Source organism: Lactuca saligna, chromosome 3 (genome assembly GCF_052625555.1).
Source record: "Lactuca saligna cultivar CGN05327 chromosome 3, ASM5262555v1, whole genome shotgun sequence".
NCBI lineage: Eukaryota > Viridiplantae > Streptophyta > Magnoliopsida > Asterales > Asteraceae > Lactuca > Lactuca saligna.
In genome coordinates this window covers 2,295,974-2,316,532 of record NC_136419.1, presented here as the reverse complement: position 1 = coordinate 2,316,532, position 20,559 = coordinate 2,295,974, and the positions used below count along the sequence as shown (strand labels likewise).

At 38.4% G+C, this 20,559-nt stretch overlaps 1 protein-coding gene and 1 pseudogene across 1 annotated transcript; both read right to left on the bottom strand.

The window, feature by feature from the left end:
- Window positions 1-12,946: 12,946 nt before the first annotated feature.
- On the bottom strand, window positions 12,947-15,480 carry LOC145034230 (beta-ketoacyl-[acyl-carrier-protein] synthase III, chloroplastic-like). Its single transcript, XM_078982607.1, has 6 exons — window positions 15,180-15,480; window positions 14,384-14,532; window positions 14,040-14,176; window positions 13,845-13,950; window positions 13,652-13,770; window positions 12,947-13,580 (listed from the first exon to the last, which is right to left on the bottom strand). The coding sequence occupies exons 1-6, from the start codon at window positions 15,320-15,322 to the stop codon at window positions 13,074-13,076; spliced, it is 1,161 nt and encodes a 386-aa protein (XP_078838733.1). The 5' UTR covers window positions 15,323-15,480; the 3' UTR covers window positions 12,947-13,073.
- Window positions 15,481-17,445: 1,965 nt separating this feature from the next.
- Window positions 17,446-20,032, bottom strand: LOC145033837 (polyadenylate-binding protein RBP47B'-like; annotated as a pseudogene).
- Window positions 20,033-20,559: the final 527 nt, after the last annotated feature.

Below are 20,559 nucleotides of genomic sequence, written 5' to 3'. Positions count from 1 at the left end.
GTGGAGAAAACCCTAATTCTCGGGGTTGAGCCTTATATAAAGATCATTATGTTTTCCTCCCAGCCTCTTTATCACCCCTTGAGCCCCAGAAAACCCTAAATCACGGAGAAGCACCATTGTTGAGTGGATTGGAGCTTGGAGAAGTAATGGTTGAAGGAATTTTGGGAAGATTGAAGGCTTGGAGCAAGGAGATTTGCTTGGATTCAAATTTCATTGCAGTTGGGGCATCACTTAGAGGTAATATCTCGTTTTTTGAGCTGCTATTTCTTAGATGCATCATTTTGGGGGATGTTGGAGATCATATCTTTGGATGTATTGGAGTTTAGAGGTTAGATCTGAGGTTGCTACCTCAGATCTGGAAGGGAGAAGGTCTAGAGTGCATGAAAGTCCCTGTTTGTGAGTGGTTGATGGAGTCATCTTGTCCCAAATCCTATCCCAATGTGCAAACGGCTTAGATCTCTTTGGATTCACGTAAAGTTTGCCACTTTACGTGATGGATGGGTTGTAGGAGGCTAGATCTATGTTTTGGATCAATTGCATGGCCTGGAGTGCTTCTGAATGGATTCAGAACGGTGGTACTCGGCGAGTCACATGGGTCGACTCGACGAGTTGCTTGCAGATGGCCTGGAACTCGACGAGTTGGAAGAACAACTCGGCGAGTAGGTTGAAGATAGCCTTGGACTCGACGAGTCCATTTGGACTCGGCGAGTCTTGTCGAAGAGTCCCAAATATTCTCTGGTAGAGTCGAGAATCGGTGAGTTGAGGGATGACTCGGTGAGTCGAGTGCGAGTGGACTCAGAGTTGTTGGACTCGGCGAGTCTTGGGGTGACTCGGCGAGTTAGGTCGCAGATTGAATGAAGTTCTGATTATGGGAACTCGACGAGTCACAGAGTTGACTCGGCGAGTAGGGTCAGTCAGGGGTTGACTTAGACTGAGGACTTTGATTTCGACCAAGGGTTGGTTGTTGACTTTTAGGGTTTGGTCAGCGATGTGGCCTTTGGGCCAAGAGAGAGGTAAACTAGTCTTTTACCCATGAGAGGGTGTTATGAGAGGATTTATTCTAGTCTCGAGAGTTATATTCATGAGAATATTTGCTTTACGTGTTAGGCGGTGGCGAGTTCGAGATTCCAGTGTGGGGATATCTGCTTTCTGCTTGCCAGGTGAGTCTTCTCACTATACTTTACCTTGAGTAGGTAACCAGAGTTATGTGATTAGAGTATTTGTATGCTATATGTACGTGATGTGTTGTACTGCATTATTTCTATGTGATTTATGCTGTGCATGTTTATAGAGTTAGAATCGGAAGGTTCCCAGAGTTAGAACCTGAGGGTTCACAGAGTTTGGGTGCACGGACCCACAGAGTTATAGCCTCGAGTGGCTAATATGTGTTATGTGTGGTATTTTGGGGAACTCACTAAGCTTCGTGCTTACAGTGTTTTGTTTGATGTTTTTCAGGTTTCTTTCAGTATCACGGGACGGCACCGACTTGATTGTACACACCAGAGAAAGAGTCATATTTTGGAGGATCCTGGTTTTCTATGCAAGTGAAAATGGAGTTATGTTTTGTAAATCGACTATGAATAAGATTTTAAACAAGTGTTTCTAAGAGTAAAATGATTATTTTAAATGAAAATTTTGTCTTGAAATTTATGGTGTTACAAGTTGGTATCAGAGCCTTGGTTTGAGGGATTCGGATGCGCCTTCGGGTAAATCTGGACTCAAACCGAGGAAGTAAGAAAAGTTTTAAGGAAATAATTTTCTAAAAATGAATATGGGTTCAAAGAGGAAGCAAGAAAGAGCAGTGTGTACAATCAGCCTGAGCCTGAACGGTGATTTCCCAAAATACCCTTATTTTTTTTTTTTTGTGTTATGAGATATTTATGATGCACCTTATGAGATAATATTGCATGCTAGAGACATTCTAGGTATTTCATATGTTAGGACTAGAGTGTCCTGATTTGTGATGCCTTAGTCTAGGACTCGTTATTATATGTGTTATGCTTTTGAGTATGTGATGAGTGAGAGTATCCAGTTAGAACCCATGAGGGGTAGAGTTACAGAGTTTGGTGGTACTTTCGAGGATGAGCCGAGAAGGTGGAGTTATCACAGAGAGGGAATCCTATGTATTCTTCGATGCTCGAATGCTGCTTGCTTTGTGCTGTGGAACTCTCGATGATGGGAGTCAACTACCAAGTGAATATGACGATATTCAGAAGGTAGATGGCTGGCATCATTAGGAGCTCTTCAGCAGCTGATAGCAAAGAAGGGGAGGACAATGGAAGAGCATAGGGAGTAACCCTAGCCAGATGAGTGCGCTTGCAGAGTAGAGAATTTCGCTGGGGAGCGAGCACACGCGATGGGATTAGTGAAAGGGCAGGTCGAGCAGCTACTTAGAAGCTCTGGGATGGTCCGTGTGGAAAGTATGGGTAGATGTGGCAGGTAGTATGGGCCCGTACTACTGAAAGCAGAGGACCCATACTTGATATAGGGAGTATTCTGAAGGTTCTAAGGAGCGGATTGAGGAGTGATGTTATGGTTCGGGTGCCATACATCAGAGCATATTGAGGAAGTGATGTTATGGTTCGAGTACCATACATCAGAGCAGATTGAGGAGTGATGTTATGGTTCGGGTACCATACATCAGAGCAGATTGAGGAAGTGATGTTATGGTTCGAGTACCATACATCTGAGTAGATTGAGGAGTGATGTTATGGTTCGGGTACCATACATCAGAGGAGATTGAGGAGTGATGTTATGGTTCGAGTACCATACATCGGAGCGGATTGAGGAGTGATGTTATGGTCCGGGTACCATACATCGGAGCGGATTGGGGAGTGATGTTATGGTTAGGGTACCATACACCGGGGCATATTAAGAAGAGATGTCATGGAATGAGTACCATGGGTCGTAGTGAAGGATGTTTGTGGTTCTCTGGTTATTCGGTTATGAGTAAGTTCGATGAGGCGTCCCTTGAGAGGGAGATCGAGAGCCCCTCAGAGTATTTTAGTAAGGAGTCAGTGAGAAGGGAGAATTTCGATCTGATTTGGGCAATCAGTCGATAAAGGAGATGTCACCTCCTATGATCGGGGAGGTACTGATTACGTACGTGTGAAAAAAAAATGAGGAGCATGATGTTTTAGTTTTGGGTTTAGGGGTAAACCCTGCAGATCGTCATTGACGATGATTTCCCACCAGAGTATCAGGTAGCATGTGTGCCGCGAGGCAGTGATCTATCATGAGCAGATAGTCAGTTGGGACTACGATAGTCGAGGGCCACGCTATACCTAATTGAGTTTAGTCGGGTGTACGGTAGTGGTATCAGCGGGGAGTTCAGTCGAGTTCAGCGGTGCTGAGAGTTTTCTATCCATGGGGTGTTGAATTTGGGAGTGGGTTCCTGTTCTTGGGATGATCTCGGTGTTGGAGCGTTGGTTAATGAGTTGAGGTGAGGGGTATGATGGTTTTATGGTTCAGTCTATGAGCCAGGGATGTTATCGAGCAGTTGAGTTGTTTGGTACTAAATTGGTACGAGATTTGGAACGGCTAGAGGCAGACGTGACGAGAAGTTCTTGAGGAGTTCACCAGAGGTTCAGAGTATATGAGGTCGATTCATTTCCTTAAGGGGGGATTATCGGGCGTTGTGTAGCACTTTCCGGGGGCAGGTGCGATTTTGCTGGAGAATATAGTTATGGGTTAGTTGCGTGCTATTTGGTGATGATTCGAACCCTAAGTGGGGGAGAACCGGGTGCCGTATGTAAGAAAGCAGAGATTTGTCAAGAGCAAGTATAAGTGGAGTATATAGATATGCGGTAAGAAATCATGAGACCAGAGATGTCGGTGATCGAGGAAAGGGGTCAGAGTGAGTTAATGCGGGAAGTACTTGTTTGAAAAGGATGAATGTCTCCACGACAGGTGTTTATTAGTCAGGAATCTAGTATTGGTCGGTGTTGGGGCAAGTAGATAAAGAATGATTGGGCAGCCAACTCCCGGGTCGGTATGCGTATCCTTGTTTGGATTTTGAGCGGCGGGAAAAAGGGTTTCAGAGAATTATCAGCGTATTTCGTAGCGTTAGCGTTTCTTCGTATTGCAATTGAGAAATTGAATACACCGAAGTTGCAACTTGGGAAAAATGAAGATCTAGTTATGGGGTTCAGAGGGAATGTATTATTGCATCTATATGGTGCTTGGGGCAGGAGATCTGTGGTTGTGGCAGGATCTTGTGATGTTCGGTGGGGGTGTTCCGAGGTATCCGGGTATTGATATCTTTATTTCGAAGTTATTCGTGAATCTTGAGTTGAGACGACTTGTGGTATATCAGGTATCTATGGAACTAGTGATAGCCCTTCGATTATGGGCATCCAGGGAGATTACTTGGGAGAGTGGATCTTCACAAGGGTGGGCATCTGTTATGACGATTGCCTCCAGAGTCTGTGATGAATATTCGAGATGAGTATGGGTAGCCGCCTATGATAGTCTGTGGAGCACGAGATAGTGGAGTCAGAGGGTGTTGTGATACTGCGGGGAGCCGTAGTACTCACTAGTCAGAGGGTGTTGTGATATCGCGGGGAGCCGTAGTGCTCACTAGATGGCAAGAGAGTGTGATGATGGAATGTTCTCCGATCAGTGTATGATGTGGAAGAGTTTTGGGCTTGAGTAGCCCTAGTATTGAGTTTTTGGAGCCTGGATGTTGGACCGGGGGCGAGACTGGGGTCCCCGTCTCTGTCGGGGAATGTGGTGAGATGCCAAGGGATATGCGCAGCAGAAACCAGAGATCAGAGTGGAGACGATCCTCGGTTGGATTGTACTTTCTTGCATAAGGAAAAGAGAATTTCGTGACTTGCATGTCACGGGGCCGGGATAGTGGTCACGGGGAGGAAGTTAGTGGGATATTTGGATCATGATTTGGGTGACCTTTGGAGGCTCAGCTGTGGAGTCAAAAGCTGACCTGGTGCCCAGTCTCGAAGAGGGATATGTGATGAGCTAGAGCTTATCCTGATGATGTCGGAGGACACCTCAGAGGGAGTGAACGATTCAGACGCTCAAAGACATGCTTCGGGCATGTGTATTAGATTTCGGAGGGTGTTGCGGCACGTATTTATCCTTGGTTGAGTTATCCTATTTCAACAGCCATCATTAGTGCATTGGTATGCCACCCTTTGTGCTATTGTATGGGAGGAAGTGTCAGGCCCTCATTTGCTGAGGAAAGTGTCGATTCGCGGAAGTGGAAGTTGTAGTGAGAATGGATGATTTGGAGTCTGATGGTCGAACATTGTGTCTGTGACAGTGGTATGGAATGACATCATGATGGGATGTCTGCTGAGGATGCGGAAGGGATTCCGCGGGTGTAGAGCCAAGAGTCTCAGGATGGATGTAGGGATGGAGTCTGGGACTCCCAGCTTGATTCTGATCAAGGGTCGTGTGCGTAGTGGTGGTGTCTCCTGGGGACGTTAGAGATGTCATCAGTGCGACGGGTTCTCCTAACCCGAGAGTGCGAAGGTTGGTGCTGCTTGGGTGCTTGAGTGCAAGAAGAGGACTCATGAGATTTGCTCTGGGATTGAAGAGTGGGCCTTTCTGTCGTCACGGATTGGATAGGATAGGATTCGGATCGGGGATCCGATGGTTCATGGCTTCTAACCCTTATGGGTCAAGTGATTGTTGAGATTTGGGTCAGTGATGCTTCATGGGTAATTCTCGGATCATTGAGTGTGGTTATCAGAGGGTACATCCGGTGCCCGGTTCGAGACAGTGGTCAGGACACCGTAAGGAAAGGGAAAGTGTGTTCAAGTTTCGATGGGTATGCCTTGTAAGAGCGGGTCCGATTAAGGCCAGGTGGCACGTTGTGGGAGTATTTCTGGAGTTGAGTTGTTGTAGGCTTCGAGGGCGAAGCCTAATTTAAGTGGGGGAGAATTGTAACATCCCGAAATATCAAGAGTAGAGTTGAAGGGCTGAAAGAGTAAATTGGGAAAGAGTGACTCGGCGAGTCCATGTGCGGACTCGGCGAGTAGAGTCGCGACCTGGTCGCGTGTTAAGTGGCCGACTCGGCGAGTCAGTGTAATGGACTCGGCGAGTAGGCGCTGAGTGGAGAAAACCCTAATTCTCGGGGTTGAGCCTTATATAAAGATCATTATGTTTTCCTCCCAGCCTCTTTATCACCCCTTGAGCCCCAGAAAACCCTAAATCACGGAGAAGCACCATTGTTGAGTGGATTGGAGCTTGGAGAAGTAATGGTTGAAGGAATTTTGGGAAGATTGAAGGCTTGGAGCAAGGAGATTTGCTTGGATTCAAATTTCATTGCAGTTGGGGCATCACTTAGAGGTAATATCTCGTTTTTTGAGCTGCTATTTCTTAGATGCATCATTTTGGGGATGTTGGAGATCATATCTTTGGATGTATTGGAGTTTAGAGGTTAGATCTGAGGTTGCTACCTCAGATCTGGAAGGGAGAAGGTCTAGAGTGCATGAAAGTCCCTGTTTGTGAGTGGTTGATGGAGTCATCTTGTCCCAAATCCTAGCCCAATGTGCAAACGGCTTAGATCTCTTTGGATTCACGTAAAGTTTGCCACTTTACGTGATGGATGGGTTGTAGGAGGCTAGATCTATGTTTTGGATCAATTGCATGGCCTGGAGTGCTTCTGAATGGATTCAGAACGGTGGTACTCGGCGAGTCACATGGGTCGACTCGACGAGTTGCTTGCAGATGGCCTGGAACTCGACGAGTTGGAAGAACAACTCGGCGAGTAGGTTGAAGATAGCCTTGGACTCGACGAGTCCATTTGGACTCGGCGAGTCTTGTCGAAGAGTCCCAAATATTCTCTGGTAGAGTCGAGAATCGGTGAGTTGAGGGATGACTCGGTGAGTCGAGTGCGAGTGGACTCAGAGTTGTTGGACTCGGCGAGTCTTGGGGTGACTCGGCGAGTTAGGTCGCAGATTGAATGAAGTTCTGATTATGGGAACTCGACGAGTCACAGAGTTGACTCGGCGAGTAGGGTCAGTCAGGGGTTGACTTAGACTGAGGACTTTGATTTCGACCAAGGGTTGGTCGTTGACTTTTAGGGTTTGGTCAGCGATGTGGCCTTTGGGCCAAGAGAGAGGTAAACTAGTCTTTTACCCATGAGAGGGTGTTATGAGAGGATTTATTCTAGTCTCGAGAGTTATATTCATGAGAATATTTGCTTTACGTGTTAGGCGGTGGCGAGTTCGAGATTCCAGTGTGGGGATATCTGCTTTCTGCTTGCCAGGTGAGTCTTCTCACTATACTTTACCTTGAGTAGGTAACCAGAGTTATGTGATTAGAGTATTTGTATGCTATATGTACGTGATGTGTTGTACTGCATTATTTCTATGTGATTTATGCTGTGCATGTTTATAGAGTTAGAATCGGAAGGTTCCCAGAGTTAGAACCTGAGGGTTCACAGAGTTTGGGTGCACGGACCCACAGAGTTATAGCCTCGAGTGGCTAATATGTGTTATGTGTGGTATTTTGGGGAACTCACTAAGCTTCGTGCTTACAGTGGTTTGTTTGATGTTTTTCAGGTTTCTTTCAGTATCACGGGACGGCACCGGCTTGATTGTACACACTAGAGAAAGAGTCATATTTTGGAGGATCCTGGTTTTCTATGCAAGTGAAAATGGAGTTATGTTTTGTAAATCGACTATGAATAAGATTTTAAACAAGTGTTTCTAAGAGTAAAATGATTATTTTAAATGAAAATTTTGTCTTGAAATTTACGGTGTTACAAAAATATATAAATAAGATAAAACCAAAATTTATTTTATTTAGAAAAATGTGCGGAAAAACTTGTCCTTACAAGCAATTCAAATAAAAACTACGCTATTACATATTGCTAGCAATCTATCATAACTATAAAAGTAGCAGCTCCAAAAATACGATCATCGAATCATGCGATCGAAATCCATTTCTTTGCGATCAAACTCAACTCACTTCTTTCTTTAAGCTTTCTCTCTTTTCTTCGATCCTACAAAACATCAAATGTAATCTTATCACATTATGTATTAAGAATAAAAAATAGGAACTTACAGAGTTAGTTAAAGGATTTTACCTGAAGTAGAGCCATACGTCTTGAATCTCCCATCTCTTATATCTCTCAAGTAGACAGGGTAGCTTCATCTCCAATGCCCCTTCTCTTGGCAATAAAATCAAATTGACTACTTTGGAACAGCACACAAAACTACCTCAAACTTTGCCTTTCTCTTACGGTCAAACTTTTCGACCATGGCATGCCTTCGTTGCCATTGCCTATGTCCATGGTGTTTTGAAAGGCAGATCTACCAATCAACTTTGCTTCTCCAGTTAGCCAAATCATTGTTAATTTAGCAACAACAAGCAAATAGGTGAGATTGATAAGGGTTACGTCGTGGTCTATCATATAGTACTCTCTTACGAACTCATTATATGAGTCACGAAGCGATTGAAGAACAGCCACCAACCAGCTTCTCACAGACAATGACTCCCAACATTTTTAACCTGTCAATGTGCAGTTTCTTCTCTAAGACGTGTGTACACAATGACTTTCCTTCTTCGTGTTTACTTGCCAAAAGGGCTTGTGTGAGCTTGAACCTTTCAAGCCTTTGAACTTGTGGGCCAGGGAGAATACTAAGAGGAGGTGGAGGAAGTCAAGCATGATCTCTTGTTCCTCGATCAAATCGTGGAATATCATCTTCATGTGGAGAGCTTGTTCCAAGGGATTTGGAAAAACCATAGTTGTCATATTTTGACATCTACAAAACGGGAGAAAATTCAAGTTAGGTTATTGATTGAGTCCTTAATAAAACACCCAAATGAGATATTGAGGCTAGGACCCAACACAATATTCTACAACATGGAAGAGTGATGTTGTAATCCGGTCGCAGATTATTTGAAGGTAAGTGAATGACGATTCACTAATTTCCACAATGAAAAACAAAAATAGAGATTAAGTTTTAAATGTATCGAAAATTCCTAGCTCTTTTGAGATTCATTGAACTTTTCAATGACATGTTTAAATCTCGATATGCCCCTCGTTTTGTGACTGGGATGTCGAGGATCACAAAACAGGGTGTGAATAACCATGCAAATATACACGGCGCCCCCAATGTTATAGTCACCTAATCGATGTGCCTGTTAGCTACACACGCTCCATCGATCCATGACAAACATCGAGTCACCATTTGCCACCTTTTCTTAGAGCCCATTTAGTGTGTCAGTTAACCACACACGCTCCACTAACATCTTCGCAAGGGTACAAAGTGTAATTTCATGGAATTGCATCAAATTCACTTTTGCCTAAAGTAACTAAGATTGAGAATTTTGTAAAATACATTTAGTTACTTTATAATTCATTACACTTTTAATGGAAAGGGTTTGCCCTATCCTACCCATTCGGCTAATGACCCTCCATCAATCAAGGAAGCGGTGGGTGAAAATGGACACCCATTAAACGACCATTTTATAGGCCATAACCTTATACCCCCCCCCCCCCCTTTACAGACCGGCTTTATGAGTGACGCCTACTAACGGTAAGACTAGCATTTAATTTATACATATACAATATTAGACTTTTATTGTTATATATAGTATAAGGGTGCATTTTTACACTTTTAAAATATTATTTGGTCTAATTTAATAAATTACACTTTTAATTTAATTAAATATAAACCATATAACTATGGATTTATTAACTTTCATTTGATTATACACTTAATTAATTTAATAAAACCATAAGGGTGTAATTTGAACTTTTCAAAAAACTAGGGTTTTAATCAAATTTAAAACTTCTAAATTTAAAACCTTTTAATTTAAAATTTAAATATTGAAACTTTGATTTAATAATTATCTAAAAATTAAACAATTAATTTGAATTATCAAATCTTGAAGGATTATCCATTAAATTAAACAATTAATTTAACCTAATCCCTTAAATCCCCTAAAATTCGAAAATTGGGATGAGATAATACAAAATCTTTAATTACCAAATTTAAACAATTAACGGATAATTATAAGATATGACATTATCTAAATCCCTAAAATTTAGGGATATTATCTTGGGGAGGAGGCAATTTCGAAACCCTAGGGTTGGATAACGCTAAAATTCGAAATCTTGGAGGCTAAGGAAAGGATTTGGGAAACCCTGTCAAGATTTCAAAATCTAGGGTTTAGGAACCCTAATTTCAAAAATCATGCCTTTAGGGTTTATTGGCTATAAACCCTAATATGTAAAATTCATACTTTTGTATAAAACTAATTGATGAAAAACAAAACCAAACGCTCTGATACCATTGATGGGTTTTATACAAACAATCGTATGTGTGCATGCAACCCTAATACGGATCTATGTTTTCACTATTAGTCATACAACATTATGAACACAAAAGGGAACCTATCATGCTCCTAGTAATTTCGAAAATCATAAGAAGAATAGAATACATACCTCTTGTTGTTATGTTGTAATAACAACTTGTTTCTTGAATCTTCTTGTCTTTGAAAGCAAGTACCACAAGTGTAGTACCTCTAATGACTCACAAACACCAAGAGCAAGAGAATGACTTATGAGAGGGATGAGGAACACCAAAAAACGTCCTAGGGTTCTTCCAAAGAGTTCACCACGTTTTTGGGGCTATAGGGGTCTTTATATAGTGAAGCCATTAGGGTTATCAAACAAGGAAACCCTAATTTGACTGCTTAGGCTCCAAGCAGCCCATGGACTCCCTTTAGATCACTCCTTGGATGAATTCCTTATGGGCTTCCCATATAATTCGTCCAACCTATGTTCCAAGGTGATCTATAGCCCAATTGCAATTATCTTATAATTACAATTCTAGTCCTCTACGTTTAATTAATGTCTTTTAACCACAAAACTAATTATTAATTAATTCTTGGCTAATAATAACTAAACAATATGATTTCTACTTTAATATATTATTCATATAATATATTAATAAATCATAATTAACCTCTCTCTCCTTATAAATCATCCTATCAAGTTGCTTTGGTGAAGGCATCCCAAAAGGACCATGCACAACCGAATCAAATACCTACCAAATATAGTTACGGGCTTAGACACTAATCCAACAATAACTCCCCATGGTTACAGATTAAGAAGAAAGGCGTTGCACGGAAACATCCAACACCATTAAACAATCTTTTAGAACCTTCCATTGACACTATATATAAAGAACGAGATGCTTTGTTGTTGTTTTCGCACTGTTTTATCATTGGTATACTAACTATTGACTTTTAGACATGCTTAAATAGGGATAGTCACGTGGGTTGGTTGGAATGTGATGTAGGTTATATAATTATGTGATCATTATGTACTACGCTTCTAATAACAGTACTTACTTTATTGTAGATATGTGGTGGTTGGCAACAAATCATGATGTGGATCACATTGTTGATAAAGTGAAAAGCGGATGATGCTTGGTGAATGTTTGTGCAAACAACTTTCAACATTGATGTATGTGATTGGATGATATGACTAACATACCCATTTACTCATGTTGGTATGAGTGTGATACAGTATAAATATGTTTCGATTACAATACCTACCTAATAGTCATTTATAATATATTGTTATTGGATGATTATTTAATTCCAATATTTTGTGAAACTTTACATCCCTTTCAATATACCGAGTGTCACTAGTTTTTAGGTGTTTTAGATTTTAAGACATTCAAAGTGACTATATATGATAGTCACTGCAAGAGTTGACATTTTTCAGAAAATACAGTTTGGTTTATAGCTATACGCTTCCGCATCTACAAACTCCAACTAGGTATCAAGTACTAGGGTACCAAACCCACTTATGTAATCTCATTGAGAGTTTCAAATTCAACCTTGAAAAAGCTGCAGACATACCGCAACAGTCATAAACAATAGTGGGTTCACCGAAGATTGTAACATATCATATTGTACACGGTTGACGGAATTTTTTTGAGGTATGAAGAAAAAATAAGCTCCATTTGAACGTTGTAGTATTATTTAAAACATATTTAAATTTATGTAATTATTATTTTTGTTAGATTTGAAGACTTCAATCACTTTATTTTTTGCAGTAAACGAAACAACAACAAAAAGAAATTCTTATTCCGAAACATTTCATCGGAATATTACTCGAATATCCCAGTGGTTGCTTCGGAATGATAATGTTCCGAACAAATTTGTCATTGTCAAAAAGTTAAAAAAGTTGGTTGTTTTTAAAAAACATCATTTATAAAGGTTAGATTCCTTAATTTCCCAATATTAAACCTAATAAAGGTTAATGCTTTAGTTTTGAGAATCTACTTTGGATCAATTGACAACTCGAAAATTTTTGGATAAGAGGGAAGTGATATAGATTCGATGTTTTGTCCTTTTGTGGATATTAAACTACTAAACATCTTTTCAAAATGCATGTTAGCTAAGGAGTTGTGGTAGAAAATGGTATTTTCATTCAATGTTTGGATACAATTATAATACCACTTTTTGGGTGTTATAAAGATTTCGGAACAATTATCTATTCCCGGTGAATACTTCAAAGAAATGTCATTTTTCTAATCATTGTTTCTCTCTCTTTTCTTTTGGCTTTCTAACATAACAAGTTTAGAATCGTAAGCTTGGCTAACAAACCCAACTATGGAGCTTACAAAAGATTAATGTACTTTTCCTTGGTCTACTTTCTAAAATTTAGTTGTCTTTCTAGAAAAATATTACCATACAATTCTTGATTTGTAATTTGAATAAGACTTGGACCATATAATTAACTCATCTTTCATTTTTCTACCGTGCCACATTAACACGTCCATCTTCAGCAAAAAAAAAAAAAAAAAAAAAAAAAAAAAGGGGGGGGGGGGGGGGGGGGGGGGGTTGTTACCCGACGGGACCTTTTGTGCCACATCAGCTCCCCACCTCACATGATGTGGGGCGGCCATAACACATGGTTTAAACAATTAAATCTCACACCAATCAAGCTCTCTTCTCAAATGATCAATTATTGATCTTCCTTTTTGAATGGAATATAACATAGCCACATATATAAATTATTAAAGAATTTATTGGCAAATATTTCATTCCATGAATGAAGCATATCAATTAAAACTTGTCTAAGCCCATCTAACAATAGCCGAACCCCATGTAAGCCCAGCCCCAAAGCCACCTAACATGATTGTTTCACCTTTTTTCACCTTCCCACCTCGCACACCTTCATCTAATGCCAATGGAATCGAAGCAGCACTAGTGTTTCCATAGTTTTCCAAATTAGATATCACTCTTTCCCTTGGGAATTCTAGTGTTTTTGCTACACTATCAATGATCCTCTGATTAGCCTGATGTATCAGCAACCAGTCGATGTCTGAAACCCTAAGATCAGCCTTTGATAACGAAGCCTTCATAGTTTCTGGCACAGCATTAACAACAAATCGAAAAATCTCCTGTCCATTCATTTGGATGTTTGAAATAGATGCCGATACAGATGAAACCATTAACCCCGAGACTACACCATTCACAATCGTTGCTTCGCTTTGCTTTATGCCAGCATTCAAGTGCTTCTTGCCATCGCCATTGGTGTGCAAATCAAAACCAAATAAACCATCATCTTCACAATCGCAGGCCTGTGAATTTTTAATTTTTGATGATTATTTTGGAAATGTAATAATAATAAATCTTTTTATCAAATACACACCTGGAGTAAAACAGCTCCAGCAGCATCACCGAAAAGAACGCAGATCTTTCTCTCTGTCCAATCAACATGGCGGGATACGCAATCGGCTCCAATCACAAGAACATTCTTGAAACCCCCACCTGTAAATACTCATTATGAATGAATGGTTTCTTGAAAAGTCATCATCTTGTATGGAAGAAAACGATCTTTTTACTCCGAATATGAAAGGAAGCTGAGACTAGCCCTAATAGGAATCCAGTGCATGCGGCTCTGATGTCATATGCAAGCGGATTTCCTGTACACCCAAGTCCTTCTTGAACCTAAAATATGGAAACCCAGAAACAATAAATAAACATGCAATCTTTCTTGAGTTAGACACATGAAATCTTAGAAAAGTTTAATTAACGACCGTTGGACCACCACCGAAAAGATCGTCTGGGGTGGATGAACAGAAGAAGATTAGATCCACGTCATCAGGTTCAACCTCCGCCATTTGAAGCGCTTTCTGAGCTGCCTCTACACCCAAACCATTCAAGCTTTCATTACCTGTACGTAGTTTCTTTGGTCAGATTTCAGTAACATGAATGTTTGTTTTTAAGCCTTTTGCTCAAAACTGCCCCTTTCGAATCAAAAAGATAGTTTAAGTGGCAACATGTGCTTTATATAAACAGTAAATAGTTTCTTTTCTTGGGGGTAAAAAACACAAAATACGCAGTAAAAGTAATCATTCAGAAGAATAAAAAAATATATAACCAGAGAGAAGTCGTCGATTGCGGATTCCGGTTCGACTAGAAATCCATTCATCGGTAGTATCCATAACCTTAGCAAGATCATCATTAGAATACTGAAGTTTTGGTAAAGCTGATCCACATCCAACTAGTTTGCAGCCCTTGCTAATAAACCTGTTTTTCAAAATATATTTGAAAGATAAGAATGCTTAAATCTGCAGATCATGTGCTTTTTATCCAATGTTTCAAAGAATTGGCATATTTGAATTTGACGAGTGGAGTAATTCAAAGGGTCGTTAAAGCATTTGTGAATTGCCTTCCAGAACTTCATAGGTTTATTTAATATGATGGCCAACAAATGTACATGAATCGGTAAAACGAAGAGTTGTAAATTGATGTTAAAAGTATATTTTTGTATAGAAATCACATTCTTCTTAAACTATTTGATTATATATTAACATTAACATTGATAAATGATAATTATCTAGCTTGTTTGACCTTAGAAGTCAAAGCGTAGGGTTTTTTTTAATCCTTTGGAACAGAGAGAGCATTGTACATTCTTCTACAAGTGTGTAGCTAAACATGCTAATAAACTTGCAAATTTTGCACTAAAACTAGCCAAATATGTAATTTCACATTCAAGAATTAGGAAAAAAAGTTAATAATAATAAAGGTTATAAGTCACTAATAAAAACCCATGTCAAACTTAAGTTACGATATCAAGAACCATAAAAATATGGGTAAAGAAAGCTCATAATCCACACACTGATAATGATCAAGAAGCAGCTACCGATGATACCCACAAAGAAATAGAAGGTAACCTGGTAGGTCGAGATTCTGTAGAAGTGCCAGAGCAGCAGATTCTTTCGGAAACTAGATTAGAAGAACAAAACCCAGACCGATCTATGCCGACAGATAGTGAAATCTTGACAATTGGTGCTGAAATCCCAGATGCATTTGCCATTTACAGCGCAATAAAGATTGAATCTTTCCGATTAACTTGCGATCTTTTTGGCTAGGTTTGGTTGGTGAATGAAATAAATTAGAATTGCAAATGGTTTAAACAGAGGATATTTTTTATATGACCCTCGTACTTGGTAGCTGTCTAAAGCTGAAGACAGTTACTTAGCTACCACGCCACCCTACCTCCCTGCCTAGAATAATTATAATTACACCGATAAGCGCACCTTAGGCTAGGATAGGGATCCACCCGTGATTTGCTGAGCAGGAGGGGTTAAGGACGCGTGTTCAGCGAACACCATCCCAGCTCCGGTGGTTTGGGTGTGGCGTGGTCCTGAAGACGGACGAAGACGTGGCTTTTGATTGGTCCCTCACATTTCTACTCTTTATCTCTCTTCTTTTTGCACCTTCACCACCTAACCACCGGTGACCACCGCCCCCAACCCCGGTGGTTTGGGTGTGAAACTCCATCAATATCTACGTGGTATCACATATATTCCCAAAGCATGCGTAACCATTCCATATAGCCTTAATACCAACAAGAGGATTCTAAAAACACACCTAATATATGTAATCATAACCCATATTTAGTTGACATGTACATTTTATTAACATTAAACTAGAAAGTTTCTCCCTACGTTACTGGGTGAAAAGTGTTGCTTTTGCGTCAAAGTAAAGTATGTTGCCTAAGTTGTTAGCCACAATAAAATACGTTGCCATTGTAGGAGATTTGTCCATTTACAAACATGTAAATGTTATAATAAGAAAATTTTGAAAATACAATCCAATAATTGGATAGAATTTTGAAAAAACAATGTGTTAATAAGAAAAGATATCAAAGTATTGTAATATGTTATAAACAACAGCCCCATCCATCTTCCTATTCAGTTCAATTTTCCGTAATAAAATTAAATCACATCATTATCTAAGACTAAGACTGACATCCCATGCGGCTATCAATTTCTCCAACACTAAAAATTAATACGATACTGAATTCTACACTTGTAAGATTTATTCCACGCAAAAATGTGTAGATCTCATCCGTTGAATGAAGAGCACATGAGCAACCATAAACATATCAGAAAACCACCAAGACAGTCATCATCACAAGGGCAAAAAAAGTCAACGCATGAGCATTTACAATCCATCCAAATTGAAACAATTAATTACAAAGAAACCTGAAACACCATGATAAACCAAAAAATATACTCGCATGCCAATATGAGATTTTCAATGTCTTCTGAGCACACATGCAAGACTCTCTGATAACACAAATTTACAGCAAAAAAAAATGTTAAGTGTACAGTGGTCCAAAAATTGATCACAAACGAACAATTTTTTATAAATTAATAAGTAAAAAAAAAGTAAGTAATGTGATACATGAGAAAGTATATCTAGTGAAGAAGTGAAGAAGCAAAGTCAAGAAATATAGAATCCAAGCTTTTACCAGTGACCAACTTGGCTTTAAATCATCACAAATACAACTATGAGTACATAAACTTTAAAAAAAATTAGAAAATAATAAAAATAAAAGTAGAACAATTCATAAAAACAACTAAAACATGTTCAACAAATGATAAGTACAACAAAAACCTACAAACATGACTTAAAGTTCCAACGGAAGGAGGATGGTTTTTTTTTACAAAACCCACATCAAAATAATAACAATCATCAAGCTATATAAATTTTATGAAACTGAACCTACTCTATCACCGAGCACGTGTCTGTTTTTTTTAAGTGCACTTTGTTGGTAAAAGCATTTTTACCAAGTAAAATACTATAAATGGCGATTTTCAAAAAATAGAATGCTATAAAACATGTTTTTACCGTTGCCCAGTGTTTTTTTTGTTTTCCTTCTCTGACCTTATGAATTTATATGTTCAAATAAATTATTTGAGATTTCAAAATATACAACAAATATGTTTGATTTTTCAGAAAAAAGATTAACTACATTATCAAAGACTCAAAGTTTCAACATTATGTTGCAATTTACAATACATGTAAGTAAAGTACTCGACAAATTAATTGTTAAAAATTGATAACTAAGATCAATGTTGAAGCAAGTATCCTAAAATCCATTCAGCGTCGTAAGATGATTGAACCGATGGAAGTCGTTGATTCTAAAGATCAATAGCCACCTTTCCCCGTTCTGCCTTTTTCAATCTGTAAAAAGATTTTTGATAAAGCATGATAATTGGTATATAATAATGTAAATCTCATTGAACAACAACAAGATTACCTTGCGTTTATCAATTTCATTAGCTTTGCATTTCATTACATCTTTGCACTTGATAGTTTTCGGTAATTCTAAGAATTGATTTGCCTTATGATTTGTACTTGGCTTCATACCCATTCCTTTACTTGGTTCACTAATAGCTACATTTGATACAAAACCATGGAATTTCGTAGGTTGTTTATTGAATCGATTTTTTTTTCTTTTGTAAAATGTTTAAAAAGGAAAACAAACCAAAAGCAAATAATAATAATAATAATAATAATAATAATAATAATAATAATAATAATAATAATAATAATAATAAGTAAATAATAATAAAAAATAAAATGGAGGAAGTATTTCAAAATTTTACTTACTGTAGTTATTTTTCTTTGGCCTAATTGCATTAATAAAAACTACTTCCTTTGACCCTTCTGACTTTGGTTTCTTTTGGTTCGTCATTAAGAGAAGATTGGGAGTGAAGGATCAGTATTTGAATCAAAAAGATTTTCTTTACTTTTTTTTCTTTGTTTCAGTAACCAAGAAACCCTATCCAATTTGACAAAACAAACACCATAAAAACTATCTTCCTTTCTTCGTCAAACACACGTTTCTTTCACAAAACACATGTTTCTTTCACTCTCTTGTAATTACTGACATTTTGAGCACTCTTTACATCAACCATGGTGTAATTACATCAAGCTATAAATCTTAACTAGATAGCTAAAACTAATTCTAAGGTTTGTACCTGAAACAGATGCTTAACTCTAGTGGGTAGATTTTAAATATAGTTAAGAAAAATACATTAAGAACTCACTAAAGTAAGAAATTGAATGGCTAAAAACATTTTGTATATTTACTAAACCGTTAATATATAAAGTATATGTTTTATATTGAAAAATAATAAATAACTATCATTACATTTTGTAGAATGGTAGTCAAAACTATACTTTTTTCTCATACTATTATGTCGCATGTACCACATACCAACGGTTTTCATAGTTTCCAATAGACTCTAGATTTCAACTATTACTAACAGGATATTTGAATGGAAAAAGACATGTAAACAAAAAAAAAGAGGAAAAGTTAAATCAACTAACCCCTTTTGATGAACTTCATGCTTTTGCTCCATAAATTTGACCTAAGATGAACAAAAAAACACATGATTTAAGTTTTCTTTACTTAAAACACCAATAATCTACTCACTGATAATCAACCAAAAAAAATACAAAATACAATAAATCTGAAAATAGTGTTTGTCGCATATCATAATTAATGTTCACCTGTTTAGCCACTGTACTTTTCCCCCAAGAAAGGTGGACTAGAGTTTGACCAATTTGACTTCCATGCATCCTTTTAATTGCTTCTTCAGCACATGTCCTACAGGAAATTAGTAATTAAGTTTTTACAATATTTTCATGTATCAATTTTTTTTAACCAATTTAAGACTTATCTATTGACAAACTGAACAAACCCGCATCCTTTTGCAGCAAGAATTTTAACATAAACTATTTGACCAAATTGCAAGCAAATCGACCTCAAATCCTCCTCTGCTACACCAGGGTCAAAACCTGCAATAAGAAAGAAGAAAGTTATGAAGAAAATGGGCATAAGGGTATAATTCAAAATTGCTAGACTTATAGTTGTCTCTGTTAGATGAGTGTCCATTAGAATAGCAACCACTGTAGTTGGATATAAGCTTGATAAAACAGATTCAGATGAGAATTTTACAATATGATTAACAGAACAAAATAGTAAATACAATACATGAATATACTACCTTTTGGTGCTACGTATTGTTGTTGGAATGTTGTGGTCTTCTTTGGTGTTGTTGCATTGATTCTCATGGGTCTAGTTCATTTCACTCATGGCACGATTTCTTTCCATTTTGTCTGCAATTTAACAAAATCGTATCCTTTTGAGCGTCCTGCGTTGGGATCTGTGATGACTTTGGTGTCTCTTAGAGATAGATATTGAGTGTAAAAGGTTTCTTGCAGTAAATAATCGGTAACATCTGGTGCTAAATCGCCTACGAAGATGGAATGTTCAGTGCCAGCATATGATTTTAGAACCCTTCCTGCTGTTGAATGTGAAGCGAACTCCACAAATCTGTAACCCTTTGGAAGCCCTGTTGCTTTGTTACGGATTACTTTCATCGAAAGCACCTACAAAGTGAAGCTATGGTCACTTTTTGGACCTTTAAAAAACCCTAAACTCCATAAAAGACGTAAACATAAAAATGATTTGGTGAACTGTGTGTGTGTGTGTTGGGGAGATATATTTAAGAATTAGAAGGACCTCATTGGCGACAGCAAACCAGGAATGAAGGTAGGATTCGTCAGCCCAATAGGGTAAATCCCCAATCCATAGGGTACATATTTCTTCATAAGAGAAGGGGTGGTGGTAGGGTTACGGCGGAGGCGGCGACGCTCCGTAAGCATACTGTGGTTGTGGTTGTGCGGTCATCATCTATTGTTGTTGCCTACCTTGTGCTTCCATCTTCCTTCTCTGTGGGTGTCTGTTGAATGTCCTGAATGTGATGGAAGGCTCTATTGGCTCTTGCAATTTTGGCTTTTGGGGGTGGGTTCATTGTTTCCGGTTTTTGTTAAATTTTTCAAAGCAGATCGATTAATCAATGAGGCGGTGTGAAGGAAAGAGACCTAACGATCGGAGGTTTTAGAACAGAGGAATGAGGCGGTGGGTTTGTGGGAAATGAGGAAGGATCCAGAATATAACAGATGGTTGAAGATGTTTGATAAGGCTGCAGTGGGAAGGTTCGGGAAGCAATATAAGAATCTAAATATTTCCATAAAATGCCCAGTAAACGTAATCTATAATCAAGGGACCATTTCTGCTAAAAAAATGTTCAGTTTACTATTCCTAAGATTCATCTCTTTAATATATATATATATATATATATATATATATATATATATATATATATATATATATATATATATATATATATATATATATATATTAAATGAACCGATAGTAAATTTTCATTTCACGTTTAATTAAAATAT